Here is a 15,662-nt window from a genome sequence, read left to right on the forward strand (position 1 = left end):
TAAGTGGATATTCCGTATTTTATGTATTCATTTGAAACTGGCTCAAGGTGGTTACTAAAGTCTGATTTGGATATATTTGGCTATTTTCGCTGCATAACTTTTAGAAGTTGTCCCGTTTCACTTTTTGAAGAAGTAAATGCTAACTCACATTTTGTATGCGATGTTTGCATAGCTAGCATTCAGAAATTGGTTATGGGAAGTCAGTAGTTTTTAACTGAAAGGCATGTCTACATTAGTGTCAGTGTGTGTATGTCATGAACCCCATTGATTGATTGCCGATGACATGGACTTATATATTGTGCTTGACAACCTTACTAGTATTATGCTCAGATTTATACCTCGACATATTGTGAAATATACATAATCAACAATAGCCTAAATATAGGCTGTTTTTGCTGGGGGGCTATGAGGATGTTCCAGATCTTTCCACTACTTGTTTCCATGGCATTGCCATTGTTTTGGTTGAGTTCCATTGACCTCTTTATCGCAACTGTGGTCCAACCTCCAGGCGGAGACCCAAACTAAAGGATGATTTAACTTTTACCCAACTAAACTTTGATGTCGGCACATACTGACTAATGAACACTATTGAGGAAAGACATGCTCATTTATTGGGTGACTGATAGTTTTGATTAAACACTTGCTCTTTAGTGATTGGCCAGTTTTTTTTTTTTGTTTTTTTTTACCCCAATCAACTTCTTTTGCTCTCCTTTGTCTATAGTCACAGCCAAGCAAGTGCCTCTGATTTTCCTTGATTTGGCCAGCTTTGGTACTGTAACGACTCCCTCTTTCTGATGACTTTGGGTTTAATGGTTCCTCCTTTCCTGTGATTGTCCTGTCGCTAAGGTGACCTCAAATGCAAAGGAAATTTGTCTTCTTTATGTCAAAGGTTGAACGTACAGACAGTTTTCACTATTAGGAAAACTATTCTGCGAATGGAGGAGAAAATATTCTGGACTAGTTCATTTTTTGGGCAGTAATGGCAAATGTATTTATTTTAAGGTTTTATTTTTTCACATGCAGTGAAAAATCAGACATTCTGCCATCAGCCAGGACTTATTTTTAGTGGACATGACATCTCCCTGTAATAATAGATAAAGAATCCCAATAGAGTTCCTTTGTAGCTTTGCGAGAGGGGAAGGTTGGTGTGTGGGTTGGGCCTCTTTGTACGTAAGGAGAGCAGCATTTTATCTACAAAGGACTCATGTAGAAACTTCCTATGTCTACTGTATCATCATTGATTCAATTTATACTTGAAAATCACCAAACCCAGTCTCAGGCTTGGATGCTACTGGAGGCCCTTTCGGGCTCCAGAGTTGGGTAAAGCTGCTTTGTTCCACAAAAGTAACAAAAACCAACTTACAGAGCTCTCTGGAATGAGATATTCCTATCCTCCTTGGTCAGTTTAGAGTAATGATAAGTGACCTCTAATAGATCTGTTTGAATACTTTTTGTAATTTTGTATATTTTATCTGATGTATTTATGCAGAGTTCATCTTTAAGAGACCTTAGTCTCGTTATGACTTGTCAAAATAAAGGTTCAATAATATGGATTCTCCCTGGCTAAGTCTTCCTGTTTTGGAAGGGGTGTGTCCTGTGCAGTACTGCGTAGCAGACAGTGTTGTGGCCAGGCGCTTTGCTGCAGATGACGCACACAGTGGGAGGAGGGCGGCAGCTGGACGGAGCAACCAGTCAGAAAGCCAGCATATCTCTGTTGTTGAAGGCTGCACATTGGGGCGTGGCCTGAACAGAACACCAAATAGGAAAGCATTCAGGAAGAGCTGCTCCCTCCTGGCAGAGTTGATTTGGGTTTCTCCCTGGGCTTGGAATTGCCAGGGACCTCACGATACGATGTCACGATACTTAGGGGCGATATGATATGTATAGCGACTCTACCCGATTCTATGTGTATTGCGATTTGATGTTTCAAACTATTTTGTTCACTATATGTCTGGTACAGAGAGATGAGAGCGCATGAGAAAATAACTTTTGATCAGTCATTGGAAATGAAAGGGCTGAACATTTTGGCTCACCATTTAAGATGGAGAACAAGCTATAGGATGAACAATACAAGAGTTTTGGTTCAGGTACAGTCAACTAACGTCACCTAGCAATCAGGGTTGAATATTTTCCTGGTATTTTACAAATGCTCCATCCTGAGAATAAATCGCTTTTCTCCCGTGTAACCTGGTATTTCCCCATCAAAACCGGAAGTGTCATTCAAAGCATATAAATAGACCTATGTCTGGTTATGATTAGAGCTTTGATTTGAACATTCAAGCCTGATGCAACCTGAGCCTGATTTAAATGCATATTATGAGCCCTACATTAAAGACAGGCCAAAATGATTGGGACGTTATCCAATACGTGCACATTACGCACCACAGGAACTCATAAAAGCACGCAGATGTAGCTATGCTATGGGTAAATAAATGGCACTAATCTTTTCAGTGTTAACTGTATGACTGTATTGTGTGGACTGGCATTGCGCACCTTGTTCAAACCATGATGGCGCTGTTGCAGTGCAGAGTGGTCAGGTGCTATGAGAAAGGAGAGAGGCTCGGCAATGAGGGGGCAGACACTGATTGGTCCAACATCTAGCCCTGTCAACTCTTTGCAAGTCAAGGAGGCAGACCTTTGTGAAGCCAAGAAAATGACTAACCTATCAGTACATTTAATTTAGTATTTACAAAAATAATGGACAAAAGAATGTGCTAGGAGAATAGAATGCCACCTTAAACATCCTGTTTTCAGTGTGACGCGGCAAACATTCCCCAGCAGAATATCCGAAACCCTCAAATGCACTCTAATTGATCATCTACATTCCAGGCACTGCACTTGTCTAGACAACAGGAAAACTGCACTGCTCTGGATCTGTCATGTGGATTTGCTTGATGTAACATCGGGTAAAGACATTAAATCACATCTGTTTTTCTTTTCACAGAGTGACCGACTGTCCAGGTATGTGCCAAATTCAGTTTATTCTTCAGATCTTTCCAAATGGCACCCTATTCCCTATATAGTGCACTACTTTTGACAAGGGCCCGTAGGGCTCAGTGCACTACTTTTGACCAATGTGGAGAATAGGGTGCCATTTGGGAATGCATCCTTCCGGTCTACTACTTAACCTTCACTTGCGGGTCTTGTGCCACTTTGGACCAAATAAACCGTTGACAACCTGGTATATGGCAGTGTAAATATTAGACATGGTCGATAAGATACTGTAACTGTAGAGCTAAGTATCAATGCTTTTATTCTCTTCAGGAATGAGAGCAGCACTTCCTCTTCCGACCACTTGGGTAGCCGTGGCTACGGCGAGGGTCGCAGGTCATTCTCAAGCAGGCTGGACCGAGACGATAGCACTGACTACAAAAAGGTACTGGAGCTCCCAGACATTCACCTTCTACCTTAGTTAAAATCACACCAGACTCAATAACACCACCATAGAAATAGTAATACTTCCCTGTGAAGTTAGACTTTTTTCTGACTGTTTTTCCTCTCAGCTTTATGAGCAGATCCTAGCTGAGAATGAGAAGCTGAAGTCCCAGTTACGTGACACAGACCTGCAGCTGAATGACTTGAAGCTACAGCTGGAGAAGGCCACACAGGTGAGGCACTGTGGCCAGGCTGCGCTGTACAGTTGGGAAATTAGCATGTGGCATTAGGATCACTCATTGTGAATAAATAGCACTTCCTCGCTAACTGGGTTATCGATGTTGCTTGTGTTACAGAGGCAGGAGCGCTTTGCTGACCGGTCGCAGCTTGAGATGGAGAAAAGGGTAAAGATTATTGTTATGTTTTTAACTTAATGAATCATTTTGCTCAACAAATGAATGAACTCACAAAAATGAGTTGTATGTATGAAAGGCACTTATAAATACAATTATTGTTATTGGTAATGGTAGTGGTTAACAGCGTGGTAATCAATGCCAACTGGTTTATGTCTGAAGGTTACAAGCAGGCCCCAATTTCAGCTGGGTGGTATGGTCTTATAAACCTGACTACTTTCTCCAGTCTACTGCCTCTCCTGCTGACTGGCTCACCATGCCCATATAGTTGGCTGGGGGGTGTGCCACCCCACCCAAGCACGAGCTACCTACCTTCTCTCACGTGTTTTTGAACATTTTTAGCCAGTGTGTGTGGTCACTTCTCCAGGGTTGTTCTTTTTGCATAGTGTGTGATGGCGAGTATACATGATGGATTGTTTCAATGGAAATGTTATCTTCTGCATGTGCTTTTTGCCATTTTCTTGGCAAGTGTTCACTCACATCACCTTAACGACTGACACAAACATATGGGGTGAACTTCACACCATATCTATTGATTTCAAAATAAAATACTTTGTGAACATGAAAAATACAGTTGAATTGTAAACATTGTATTTTCATGGACGGGTGAAATAATGGATGTTGAAATCAATAACCAATCAATTGAAAGCAAAATGTATAGAATTGTATACAAAAATAAGACGTCAAAAGCAAAACCCCAAAACTTGCAAGCAAATCATTTTAAAGCTGGAGCAAAACTGACAAATGATTAAAAAAAGATTTGAAAACGAATGCAAAAAAATGTTTTTCCGTGAAGCTTTCCCAGCAACCACTCCTATTGAAATAGGTTTTGCCTAGGCTCTTGCCTGCATGTACTACCTTTTTTGTTACGCTACTCGTATCTTTGCTTTCACTGCCAGTCTTTTCGATTGAGAGTTTTGGCATTATTTTTCTGTGAAGGGCGGGGTTTAGAGGGAGGCGTATTGGTCTGCTAGTTTTGGATTGACGGTTCGTCCCAATCAATGAACTTGATAGACAGGCTTTTTTTGTATTGCGTCCTTAAGTAGACAGCTAAAACGAGGTGACGTCAGACTGACTTACTTCAAACTGTCAGTCACGGGTCAATAATGTACGGATATTAGACTCATGTCTGTCTAATACATTTAATGACAAACCTTCTTACTACTTAGATAAACATATGAATTACCTGTTGCACAACGTTCGGTGCAGGTGTTGGTAACTAGTTCGACATACACCTGCACCGAATGTTGTGCGACAGGTAACTCATATGTTTATCTAAGTAGTAAGACGGTCGGTAGATGGTTTGTTTGTCATAGTTTTGCTCTCGCTTTAACATTATTTGCTTACACGTTTTGGTTTTTCTTTTGATGTCTTGTTGGGTTTTTGATTTCAACCGCCATTATTTCAACCGTCCTCAAGTATGTTTTACATTCTCAACTTTATTTTAAGTTCACGATTGATTTATATTTTACACATGGCGTGAAATTGACCCCATAGAAACAGCACCTTAACGACTGACCCAAACATCTCCTTAACGACAACGGGCACATGCAGTTCGCATGGTGGCCAAGAAAGAGAACTTTATCCTGAACTCCCAACATATTGCATGAGTGATTTACTCATACCCTATTCTATTGCTTTAGACTGCTTAAAGTCCATGTCACTGGATTTTAGATGGCCTTCCCCTGGCATTCCTTAGTCAGCATACCTCCAGACCTTCACAGCTTGGGTCTGCCTTTTGTATTGTGCCTGCCAGTATAGCTGACCATTACCCATGTGTCATTTCATTAACTTGTCATGTTTAGATAACCACATCAGGAGATGGGACATGCAGCACTAAACATGTTAGGTCTTTTAGATTAGTCTCCATGGTTCTGGCTTTGACATGCTTCACAGTCATGCGTGTGTACCTCACCCACTCTCCTCTCGCCTCTCTCCATGTTGCTCCTCAACCTGCATCTGTTATCTGACGTTCACACCTCCTCTCCACCGTCACTGGATATAACTGCAGCTAGGTTTTACTATCAGACCGTGTCAATTTAGATTTAGTCTTTGTTTCAGTCTTAAAATACCCTTTTAGGCTTAGTCACATTTTAGCCACATGGTGCATTTAAAAAAAAAAGAATAATATGTAGGCTACCTCTAACATTGATTATTGTGGTAGATTGTAACTAATGCCAGCCATAATTAACCATAGGCTATTAAGCCTTGGCTACCGGTTAAACTATTTACAACTGATTTTCTCCCCATCATAAGTGGTTTCTTGAAAAGTGGCGAATTTGAGCTTTCCAGAAATGTCAGAAGTTTTACCGTACTCCTAATATTCAACAAATAGCATTCGTTTCTCCCACAGGAAAAAAGCAACCACTTGTGTTTGAGCACCGTGACTCGTCAGCAGCAACACACATGAATAATAGGAAAAGGGGGAAAATAGAGGTTCTGATGTGATCAAAGCAAAAATAGCCAACATGAAATTGAGTAAACATTACTGTTTCTAGTTGAGTTTAAAGTCAAGTGTTCTGGCACTTGGCTTCACATCAGTTCAAAATATTGACGAGTGATTGAAGTGACCTGGGTAGCTGAGTGGGAGGAGAGCTGGATAGATCAGCTCAATCAGACTGCAACTGAAAGATGTCAATTCTACAAACAAACAAGTCCAATCCTCAGCATGCATGCATGCAGAATATTTAATGCAGTCCTCTCTTTGGCAGAATTCACGTCTTTCATGTTCCGCGGTCTGCAGCTGATTAAGCTGATCTGTCCAGCTCTCCCACACAGCTCCAGTTGGTCACTTCAGTCACTCGTTGACCTTTTGAATTGATGCGAAGCCAGGTGACACTTGACTGCCGAATGTTGCGACATTTGCGCCGTGGTCCGCATGCCATGTCAAATGAAATGTACATTTGAGTCACATAGACATCTCGTCACATTTTTGTTGACTAAAATGACAAGGAAATTGTAATAGTTATCGCCCCCCAGGGAATCTCGTCTCGTTTTAGTCAGGAAAAATAGGGTGTAACAACAGCCGAGCTGTGGAGCCGAGGTGTGAGGTAACATAACTGAAGCAGTTTGTGGGAGCCTGTATGCGGTGGTTGTCTTGAGGGTTTTTTCTTTCTCTATGCTCGTCTCCCTCTTCTTTAAACCTGTGGTTAACATCTGTTTGTCCCCCTCCCTGCAGGAAAGAAGAGCTCTAGAAAGGAAGATCTCTGATATGGAGGAGGAACTTAAGGTACTGTCTCATGTGACTGGGCCCTCGGGATGTATGTAGTTGGCTGTATGGCCCTATTTGTGTGTAGGGCACCAGAAGGTTGTGAGTGACATAATTACATATTGCCCCTTTAAGATCAGGAACGGCAGTCAATATTCTGTTGTTAAACACACTGTATACTTTAGCTGGACCACTACTGTACTAGATTAGTATGCCCTGCTGAAATGTATTGCTGAACAGTTACTATACAGGTTCGCGTTTTTGCACAAAGACTGCTATTTTTCTCTCTGCCACAGGCCCAATGTGAGGAGGGCTGGAGGCTATTCAATGTCCCGTTTTGATAAACTCTGTTGCTGTGAATTATAGCACAGTAGTTATATAACCTAACAATCCTAACCGACAGTCAGCATAGTGCTGTTGTCGATGTTTGATTTGAGCCCCCAGTATATCCTGTGTGTATTCTGAATGTGTGTGTGCAGTATTTGTCACATTCTGGGATGCTCTATATAATCTATGGTGACGTAACTCATATGCCCTTCTAACTAAGTAGATGTGAGATTGGATGTTTTCAGAAACGGGGCAACAAAATCCATTATGCCAGAGTCAGCAAGTTTTCTTCCTTCTTCCCAGCACTGCCATAATGAAGTGATTATTTCTCGGTCATAGGCAGCCCAGCGACCATATCGGTCTTCCTCTCTCTCTAGTCTACTCTGCTACTGTCGATTGCAATCTCTCCTACATGCCAGCCTGCCTGGAAAGCACTTGTCATTCCTCCAGTTCCAAACTCTGTCCCATTTTTCCTAATAATCTCCTTTTTCTGTTTTGTCTTCTCTTTGCCCCTCTTCTTATCCTCTCTATAATTTGTATTGCCCCCCCCTTGTCTTCCATTATTTCTCTCCCTTCTGGTACTCTCCCATCTCCCTTTTTTCTCTGCCTTCTGCTGGTTTGACCCTTTCTCTCGCTCTCTCTCGCTCTCTCTCCCCCTCTCTCTGTGTTGTGGTTTTCCTGCAGAACCTCCCAGAGGTAAAGCAGGTTCAGGCCCTGCGTCAGGTCAAGGAGCGGCTGCAGGCAGAGAACAGGGCCCTGGCCCGCGTGGTGGTCAAGCTCTCCCAGTCAGCCTGCAGCCAGCTGCCCCCCTCCGTGGACCTGTAGCCCTGCCCAACCGCTTCCCCTCACCCTCCCTTCTCATGCTCCATTTGTGCTCCGACCTCACCCATAGACAGGCAGGTCGTCCACCCCCCCCGCCCAACTACAGGATTATCTCCTCCCCCTGAGACTGACTCCCCCTACCTCCCCAGACCTCTCTGGTTTTCATATTGGGGAGTGTGTTTTGACTGGGCACTTTCATTTACACTACCTATTATAGTTCACAGTAAAGTTAAGTGTTATTTTCAGTCAGGTAGGTATCAATTCAGGTGGTAATTTTCATATAAGCATATACACTGCTCAAAAAAATAAAGGGAACACTAAAATAACACCCTAGATCTGAATTAAATATTCTTATTAAATACTTTTTTCTTTACATAGTTGAATGTGCTGATAACAAAATCACACACAAAATGATCAATGGAAATTAAATTTATCAACCCATGGAGGTCTGGATTTAGAGTCACACTCAAAATTAAAGTGGAAAACCACACTACAGGCGGATCCAACTTTGATGCAATGTCCTTAAAACAAGTCAAAATGAGGCTCAGTAGTGTGTGTGGCCTCCACGTGCCTGTATGACCTCTCTACCACGCCTGGGCATGCTCCTGATGAGGTGGCGGATGGTCTCCTGATGGATCTCCTCCCAGACCTGGACTAAAGCATCTGCCAACTCCTGGACAGTCTGTGGTGCAATGTGGCGTTGGTGGATGGCGCGAGACATGATGTCCCATATGTGCTCAATTGGATTCAGGTCTCGGGAACGGGCGGGCCAGTCCTTTGCATCAATGCCTTCCTCTTGAAGGAACTGCTGACACACTCCAGCCACATGAGGTCTAGCATTGTCTTGCATTAGGAGGAACCCAGGGCCAACCGCATCATCTCGGTACCTAATGGCAGTCAGGCTACTTCTGGCGAGCACATGGAGGGCTGTGCGGCCCCCCAAAGAAATGCCACCCCACACCATGACTGACCCACCGCCAAACCGGTCATGCTGGAGGATGTTGCAGGCAGCAGAACGTTCTCCACGGCGTCTCCAGACTCTGTCACGTCTGTCACATGTGCTCAGTGTGAACCTGCTTTCATCTGTGAAGAGCAAAGGGCGCCAGTGGAGAATTTGCCAATCTTGGTCTTCTCTGGCAAATGCCAAATGTCCTGCACGGTGTTGGGCTGTAAGCGCGACCCCCACCTGTGGACGTTGGGCCCTCATACCACCCTCATGGAGTCTGTTTCTGACCGTTAGAGCAGACACATGCACATTTGTGGCCTGCTTGAGGTCATTTTACAGGGCTCTGGCAGTGCTCCTCCTTGCACAAAGGCGGAGGTAGCGGTCCTGCTGCTGGGTTGTTGGCCTCCACGTCTCCTGATGTACTGGCCTGTCTCCTGGTAGCGCCTCCATGCTCTCGACACTACGCTGACACACAGCAAACCTTCTTGCCACAGCTCGCATTGATGTGCCATCCTGGATGAGCTGCACTACCTGAGCCACTTGTGTGGGTTGTAGACTCCGTCTCATGCTACCACTAGAGTGAAAGCACCGCCAGCATTCAAAAGTGACCAAAACCTATTGTCTATTCCATTTGCCCAACAGCATGTGAAATGTATTGTCAATCAGTGTTGCTTCCTAAGTGGACAGTTTAATTTCACAGAAGTGTGATTGACTTGGAGTTACATTGTGTTAAGTGTTCCCTTTATTTTTTTGAGCAGTGTACTTTGTTAGTGCAGCACCTGAAGTTTAAATATTGGACTACATGATTAGATCTTCATGCAGTTGATTTTACTATATAATTTGATGTACTGTAAAGGAGAGTGCCCCATTTTGTTCTTTTCCCCCCCAGTGTGCAGTCTTGAAGTCTTATCAAGGAGTGCCGTTGTTTTGTTCCGCTTGTTTCTGGCTTTGCATGACGTGGCTTTCTTTTTGCGTCAAATGGCGGACATTTTTTTTATGGAGGACGAACACATTTCCTTTCCCCTCAGTGTCTCTCTCCAGTCCTACCCCCATTTCAGTTGACTTACAGATGACATCAACACAGCTTTGAGACCGGGTCACCCCAATACTGCAGGTTTACACTTGGTCTTATTTAATTTCCCAGTGACCTAGACATTAATTTGGCTCTTGCTCATGATTTCAATTTCCATTACATGCCATAAGAAGCTCAGGTTGGTTGATTGTCATCTGTAATAAAATGCCTTATAGTTTTGCGGTGGATAGTTACGTTTTGCTCTTGATCTCCCTGGATGTTCAGTTGTTCCAAGAGTGACTGGGCAATCTGCCATGGTTGCTCTGCCCCAGGCAATGCTGTACTGCATGGCTTCAGGAATCTGCTTAGCCCAGTATGGTTTTAATTGATATTGAGGGAATTATACCTGTAAGGGATAATCTTGTGATTGGTAATATTTTCATTTGTCAAACAAACTGGGTTGTATTTCTTAATCCACAACATTTGGGCATCACACTGATGAACATTGTGTTGATAAATAGTTAAAGCAGTAGGATATCCCTTATCCAGATGCCTAATAATGAGTGGCATAGGGCTGTTATTAAGTCATTTTATTGTTTCACTTTCAGACTAAACTCTCAAACCGTGACCAAGATGACAGGCAGTGGTGTAGTTATGTTAGTGAATAATGTAACTACTCTCATTGTATTAAGGCAGATGTAGTAATGCAATTATTTTCTAATACCAGTTTGGAAATTTGGTTCAGGGCAGAAATGGGTATTGGGTGGGTATTGACTGAGATGGTGTTAGCTTTACACGTGGTAAGTCTACCTCACGAAGACACAGGAAAAAAACAAACGATTGCAAAGGCATTATTTGATGCTGCAGCAGTTTGTTGCTCATGCATTTTTTGCCCCTGTATGCTTCAAATAAAAGAGCACAGTTTGTGCTGCCAGGATTTGTGCAGGTTATTTGAAGAGTATGTTTTCCTGGGTGCCAGTGGAGCCGCCTCTCCTGTTCTGCATGGCTATTTAGCAGAGACTTTTGACCGGAGTGTGCTTGCTCCATTCTCAGCTAAGAAAAGAAATGACAAAGGGGGAAAAAAATGGTTGACTGTGGCTCGTCAAAGATGCTGATGACACACTCTGCAATGAACAGTTTCTAGTACTGGGCTGGCTGACTGGTAAACCTCAACGTGTCTCTAAGCCCGTTTCCCTCTCTTTTGTTCTCTTCCAGACGCTACCAGACTTGAAAGCAGACAACCAGAGACTAAAGGACGAGAACGGAGCTCTTATTCGAGTCATTAGCAAGCTTTCCAAGTAGAAAATACAACCCCCCCCGGCCCTCCTCCTGCGGCCCACCCTCTCCTCCATGGCAGTGACTAATGGACTTGCAACTTTTAGGTATTAATTGCAAGAGACATCAGCATCAAGAAGACTCCTTCTCCCCTCAGCCCTCCTATCCCCCTCTCCTCTACCACCACATCCTCCATGTCCTCCCTCTCTCCATTAGGTTATTCTCCACTTCAACCTGTGGCTGCTCTCCAGATAGAACCACTGAGTTTACATTAGCAGAGGATAGGGTTGTGAACGGCATGTAAAAGCGTTTGCGGGCGGGGAAGCCTCAACTATTTAACCAATAAGCCTTAGTTGTACATAAAACACTTGTATCGATGTCTCGGCTGTCACAGAAGGACAGTTATTTCACACCTGATTTTATTTGTGCCACAAACTCATATTTCATCTTTTTGTTTCCATTTCCTGTTTGTTCCTCGACCTACATACAAAGGTTGTGCGATGTGTAGTTGTCCTGTTCTTTCTGACCCCCAGAAGTCCTCCCCCTGTTTTTGGAGGCTCTGTCTCACAGCAGAAGACTTCCCAGTGGTACCCCCTGTCTTAGTGCATGCAACCCCTCCCCCCGACACACACCACACAAGCACACGTGCACACACCTCTATCCACGCCACTCACCCCCTTTCCATTTCTGTACCTTTGTGTGTCTCCCTCAGAGGTAAATGGAATTATCGCTTTACAGAACAGGTGGACTTGGTGGAATTTAAGCTTTCACTGTATGTGCAATATGCATTTATTTCTAATAAAAATGCTTTAATGATGAGTCCATCACTAGTAGGATTTTCACTCCTCCATCTTTCCATCGCTCACCCCTTTCACCGACCCTCTCCCCCCCTCTTTTCTTTAAGGTTGTAGTGTAGTCGTTGGTTTATACTCTGTATTTCTCACTTCGTTTTAGCAGGTACTGAGTGATGCTGTATATACCTGTATGTATCGTTTGAGACCAGCACATGGCATGCATTTATGATTCCCGTCTGTTACTATTAAAAATCTACAAACTCCAGAGGACAAAAAAAGTGTGTTTTGAACTATTTTCTTCATTTATAGTCTGAAGACATTGGATTACAACCGGGCCTCTCTCTCTTAAAGGGAATGGCTGGCAGTGTTCAGTGCTCTTTCTTTCCAGTTTTAATTGTTCACGGTAATTGAGATACGAATAATATAATTGCTTCACTACATTTCACACATTGTATTCAGTGTCTTTGGACGAGTGCTGTTCATTTTTTATTTCAGTTTAAGCTGTAGTATTAGCCAAGGTGTTGTCACTAAAAGATCTTAGGTATTGCTAACCCAGTCTTTTTTACAATGTCTACATGCACTGTCAATGCCATGTGAGGAGTATTTCATGTCAGCCACCATCAAAGTCCCTGCATCAAACACATTTGATGCATTTCAGTGGCCTTTTTAAGGATACTGTAGCAAAGAAAACAAGTTGCTGTAGTTGGACTGTTGGCCATCTCCTCTTTTGGTTTACATTTTTGCTGTTTTTCCTTTTTAAATTTCCCATCTTGTAAAATAGGCGTGTGGCTTCATACATGCGAGCTGTGCTGTGACTACCAACCACTGAAGAGTTCATTCAAAATAAACTTGTACATTGTGAAGCCCTTGTTGCTTATTTTATTGTCATTCATTACCTTGTGCACTTGAAGGTGACTTTATAGCCCTTCAGGGATGCTAACCAGTCACTGGTCTGTGAATAGTTTGTCTTGACCTCTTTCTGCAGCGATACCTCCATAACACAGCAGAATCATGCTACGAGAGGTTTCTTGGGTTATCTCAGCTGTGTTATGGATGTCCCCAACTCCCAAGAACTGGCTAAAGCTGTGAAAGATGTCTCGACTACCTGTATTTTATTTAGGACAAACGAGTGTACATGTTTTTAGAAATGGTCTACTGAATGAGGTCTACTCATACCTATTCATGTTTCCCAATAATGTTCAAGTTTATTTTAACCCACATAGAATGGAAACACCCAGCTCAGCTGGGGAGAGCCCAACAACCATGCTCCTCTAGGCCTACATCCACCACCACCTCAGGTCAGTTTGTTTCACCTGCAATAATAATGATGTGATATAGACCCATGTCAACCATGGATTAGTTTCTCCTGGCCCATAGATTACTTTCAGAGGGGGGAACCATCTAACCTCGTCCCCGGGGCTGTTGCGCAAATAATCGTGGCATAGCAACGATTCAAAGTGGGAGTGATTTACACTGAGTGAAATATTTCATTGAATGTTTGCGAATCACACGATTGTGAGGTACGGGGAGGGTTAGGGGTGTGATTTTTGTCGCCACAGCTGATTAGGATATTAAAGCAGCAGTTTTGGAGAATGAGGTTCAGATTAGGAAAAGGGTTAGGGTTAAGCTAATGCTACAGTTGTCAACTATTGTCCCCGACGCGACCGCTAGATGGAGATGTAAACCTACGTCAACTCCCTCTAGCCTCAACAGTAGTAGTAAACAAACCATCTGTGGCCACAAATCATGTCTGCTTTTGGATACTCCGTTATTGCAATAGACCCGCTCATACAGTGATGGCTAACTATGTCGAATCACCTTTTCTGATATTGTATGCTACCTTCTATAAGACAATTACGATCTTTATGTCCGATAAGGGTGCTTTAGACCCGTTTTAGAGGAGCGGGAATACCTTGAAGAAAAGGATCCTAGTAATCTTGAGCTGGTTGTTGCCTTGTCGCTAGTGTTGGAGCTACAAATGTTTGTCACGCTTGTGTTACAGTAATGAGCCCTGATCCATCCTGGAGTGTTGTAACTGGTTGAGGAACCTGGATGGAGGAGCGTAACTGCATCGTGGAAAATGTAGTTTATAAACACCTTGCGGACCACCAGCCTAAATTGGGACCTAATCACCGGGAAACATCCAGTGGTGTGCAGATATTTCACCTCAGGAAAACTTGGTATTTGACCAGGAAATGCAACTGATGAGCCAGACGGACACTTCCTGGCCCACGTCATATGACCCCCTGAGAAACTTTGCAGAGTCAGGTCAGCTGATAGTTCAGCAGTATTAGGTTCCAGGTCAGCTGATAGTTCAGTAGTTTTAGGTTCCAGGTCAGTTGAAAGTGCTATTGTAGCTGGGGCCTAGTTATAGGCCTAAAATTGTCATATCCAGTCTATACCAAAAAGGGGTGGTAAAGATTTACCTTCCCTGAGAAATGTGGGGGAGACTGCCTGAAGCTGTACTGAGGGGAAAGCTGATCTGCTGCTGGGAGGCAGCCTGGAGCTGTGGGCTCACATGAAGTGGTACACAGAGACCACGGCCTAACACTTTACAGGCATATGCCTGGACAACTGTCACTCCTCTCTACTTGCATGACCGAGATAGTCAAATCAGCAGACTGTAGATCCACACATTCATATCTGCATATATCTACATATTTTCCATGATACTCTTAAATTGAATGTACTGAGTATTACAGGTGTTACTAGGCCAGCTTGGTCCTCTTGTTATTGCTGGAGGGGAAAAACAAACCTTTTCTAGAAACAAGTCTTTCTAGAAAAGGGGGCCCTTAGTCTTCCTGCCGTCTTGTGTGAATGTACTATGGAACATCTAGATTAGAGCATTATGAACAATTACAAATGCTGTCAAATAAATGTAAGTACATAAAGTATTTGCCTTCCACAGCACTGTATCACAGCACAGTATTTATGAACAAATTGTAGCCCCAGGAAGGCTTTACTGTCATGTTCTCTGTAGGCGATGCTGGCAGCAGCCAAGGCGGTCAGACCTAACCTGTATGTGATAGTCTGGTCAGAGGCGATGCCACTTCCCTATCGTGGTGTAGGACTGTACGGGGAACTCCCCTGCTCCCCCCTCCTTTTTGCCAAGATAACAGCCTGCAAGTTGTCAAAAGTGCTCCACAGGGATATTGGCCCATGTTGAATCTGATGCTTCCCACAGTTGTCAAGTTGGCTGGATGTCCTTTGGGTGGTGAACCTTTCTTTATACACACGGGAAACAGTTGAGGGTTAAAAACCTAGCAGTGTTGCAGTTCTTGACATGTACCTGGCACCTACTATCATACCTCGTTCAAAGGCACTTAAAGCAGGTATTCTTAATGTTTTGTATATTATCACCAGACTACCTTTGCACATTCACTTAAATATAAATTGATTTTGTTACTACATTTCCCAACACCCCTTTTATTGGGCCAATTCCCACCATTAACCTGTTTGTTGCCTGGTAATTGACATGTCCCCCTCCGCT

The 15,662-nt window shown here is 43.3% G+C and overlaps 1 protein-coding gene across 12 annotated transcripts in view; it reads left to right on the forward strand.

Moving 5' to 3' along the window:
- The window catches only part of LOC112217034 (protein phosphatase 1 regulatory subunit 12A-like), a 70,496-nt gene extending 57,464 nt beyond the window's left edge, over positions 1 to 13,032 (forward strand). For 7 of the 12 annotated variants that reach the window (XM_024377257.2, XM_024377258.2, XM_024377265.2 and 4 more), the window contains 7 exons: positions 2,945 to 2,961; positions 3,265 to 3,376; positions 3,504 to 3,608; positions 3,732 to 3,779; positions 6,967 to 7,017; positions 8,008 to 8,219; positions 11,319 to 13,032. In XM_024377257.2, coding sequence (XP_024233025.2) covers positions 2,945 to 2,961; positions 3,265 to 3,376; positions 3,504 to 3,608; positions 3,732 to 3,779; positions 6,967 to 7,017; positions 8,008 to 8,148 — 474 coding nt within the window. In that variant the 3' untranslated portion in view covers positions 8,149 to 8,219; positions 11,319 to 13,032. Of the gene's footprint in view, positions 1 to 2,944; positions 2,962 to 3,264; positions 3,377 to 3,503; positions 3,609 to 3,731; positions 3,780 to 3,950; positions 3,982 to 6,966; positions 7,018 to 8,007; positions 8,220 to 11,318 lie in introns of those variants that run through there. The other 5 variants (XM_024377260.2, XM_024377267.2, XM_024377268.2 and 2 more) reach the window with 3 other exon arrangements.
- Positions 13,033 to 15,662: the final 2,630 nt, after the last annotated feature.

This window comes from Oncorhynchus tshawytscha, linkage group LG17, assembly GCF_018296145.1.
Source record: "Oncorhynchus tshawytscha isolate Ot180627B linkage group LG17, Otsh_v2.0, whole genome shotgun sequence".
In the NCBI taxonomy this organism is placed as follows: domain Eukaryota; kingdom Metazoa; phylum Chordata; class Actinopteri; order Salmoniformes; family Salmonidae; genus Oncorhynchus; species Oncorhynchus tshawytscha.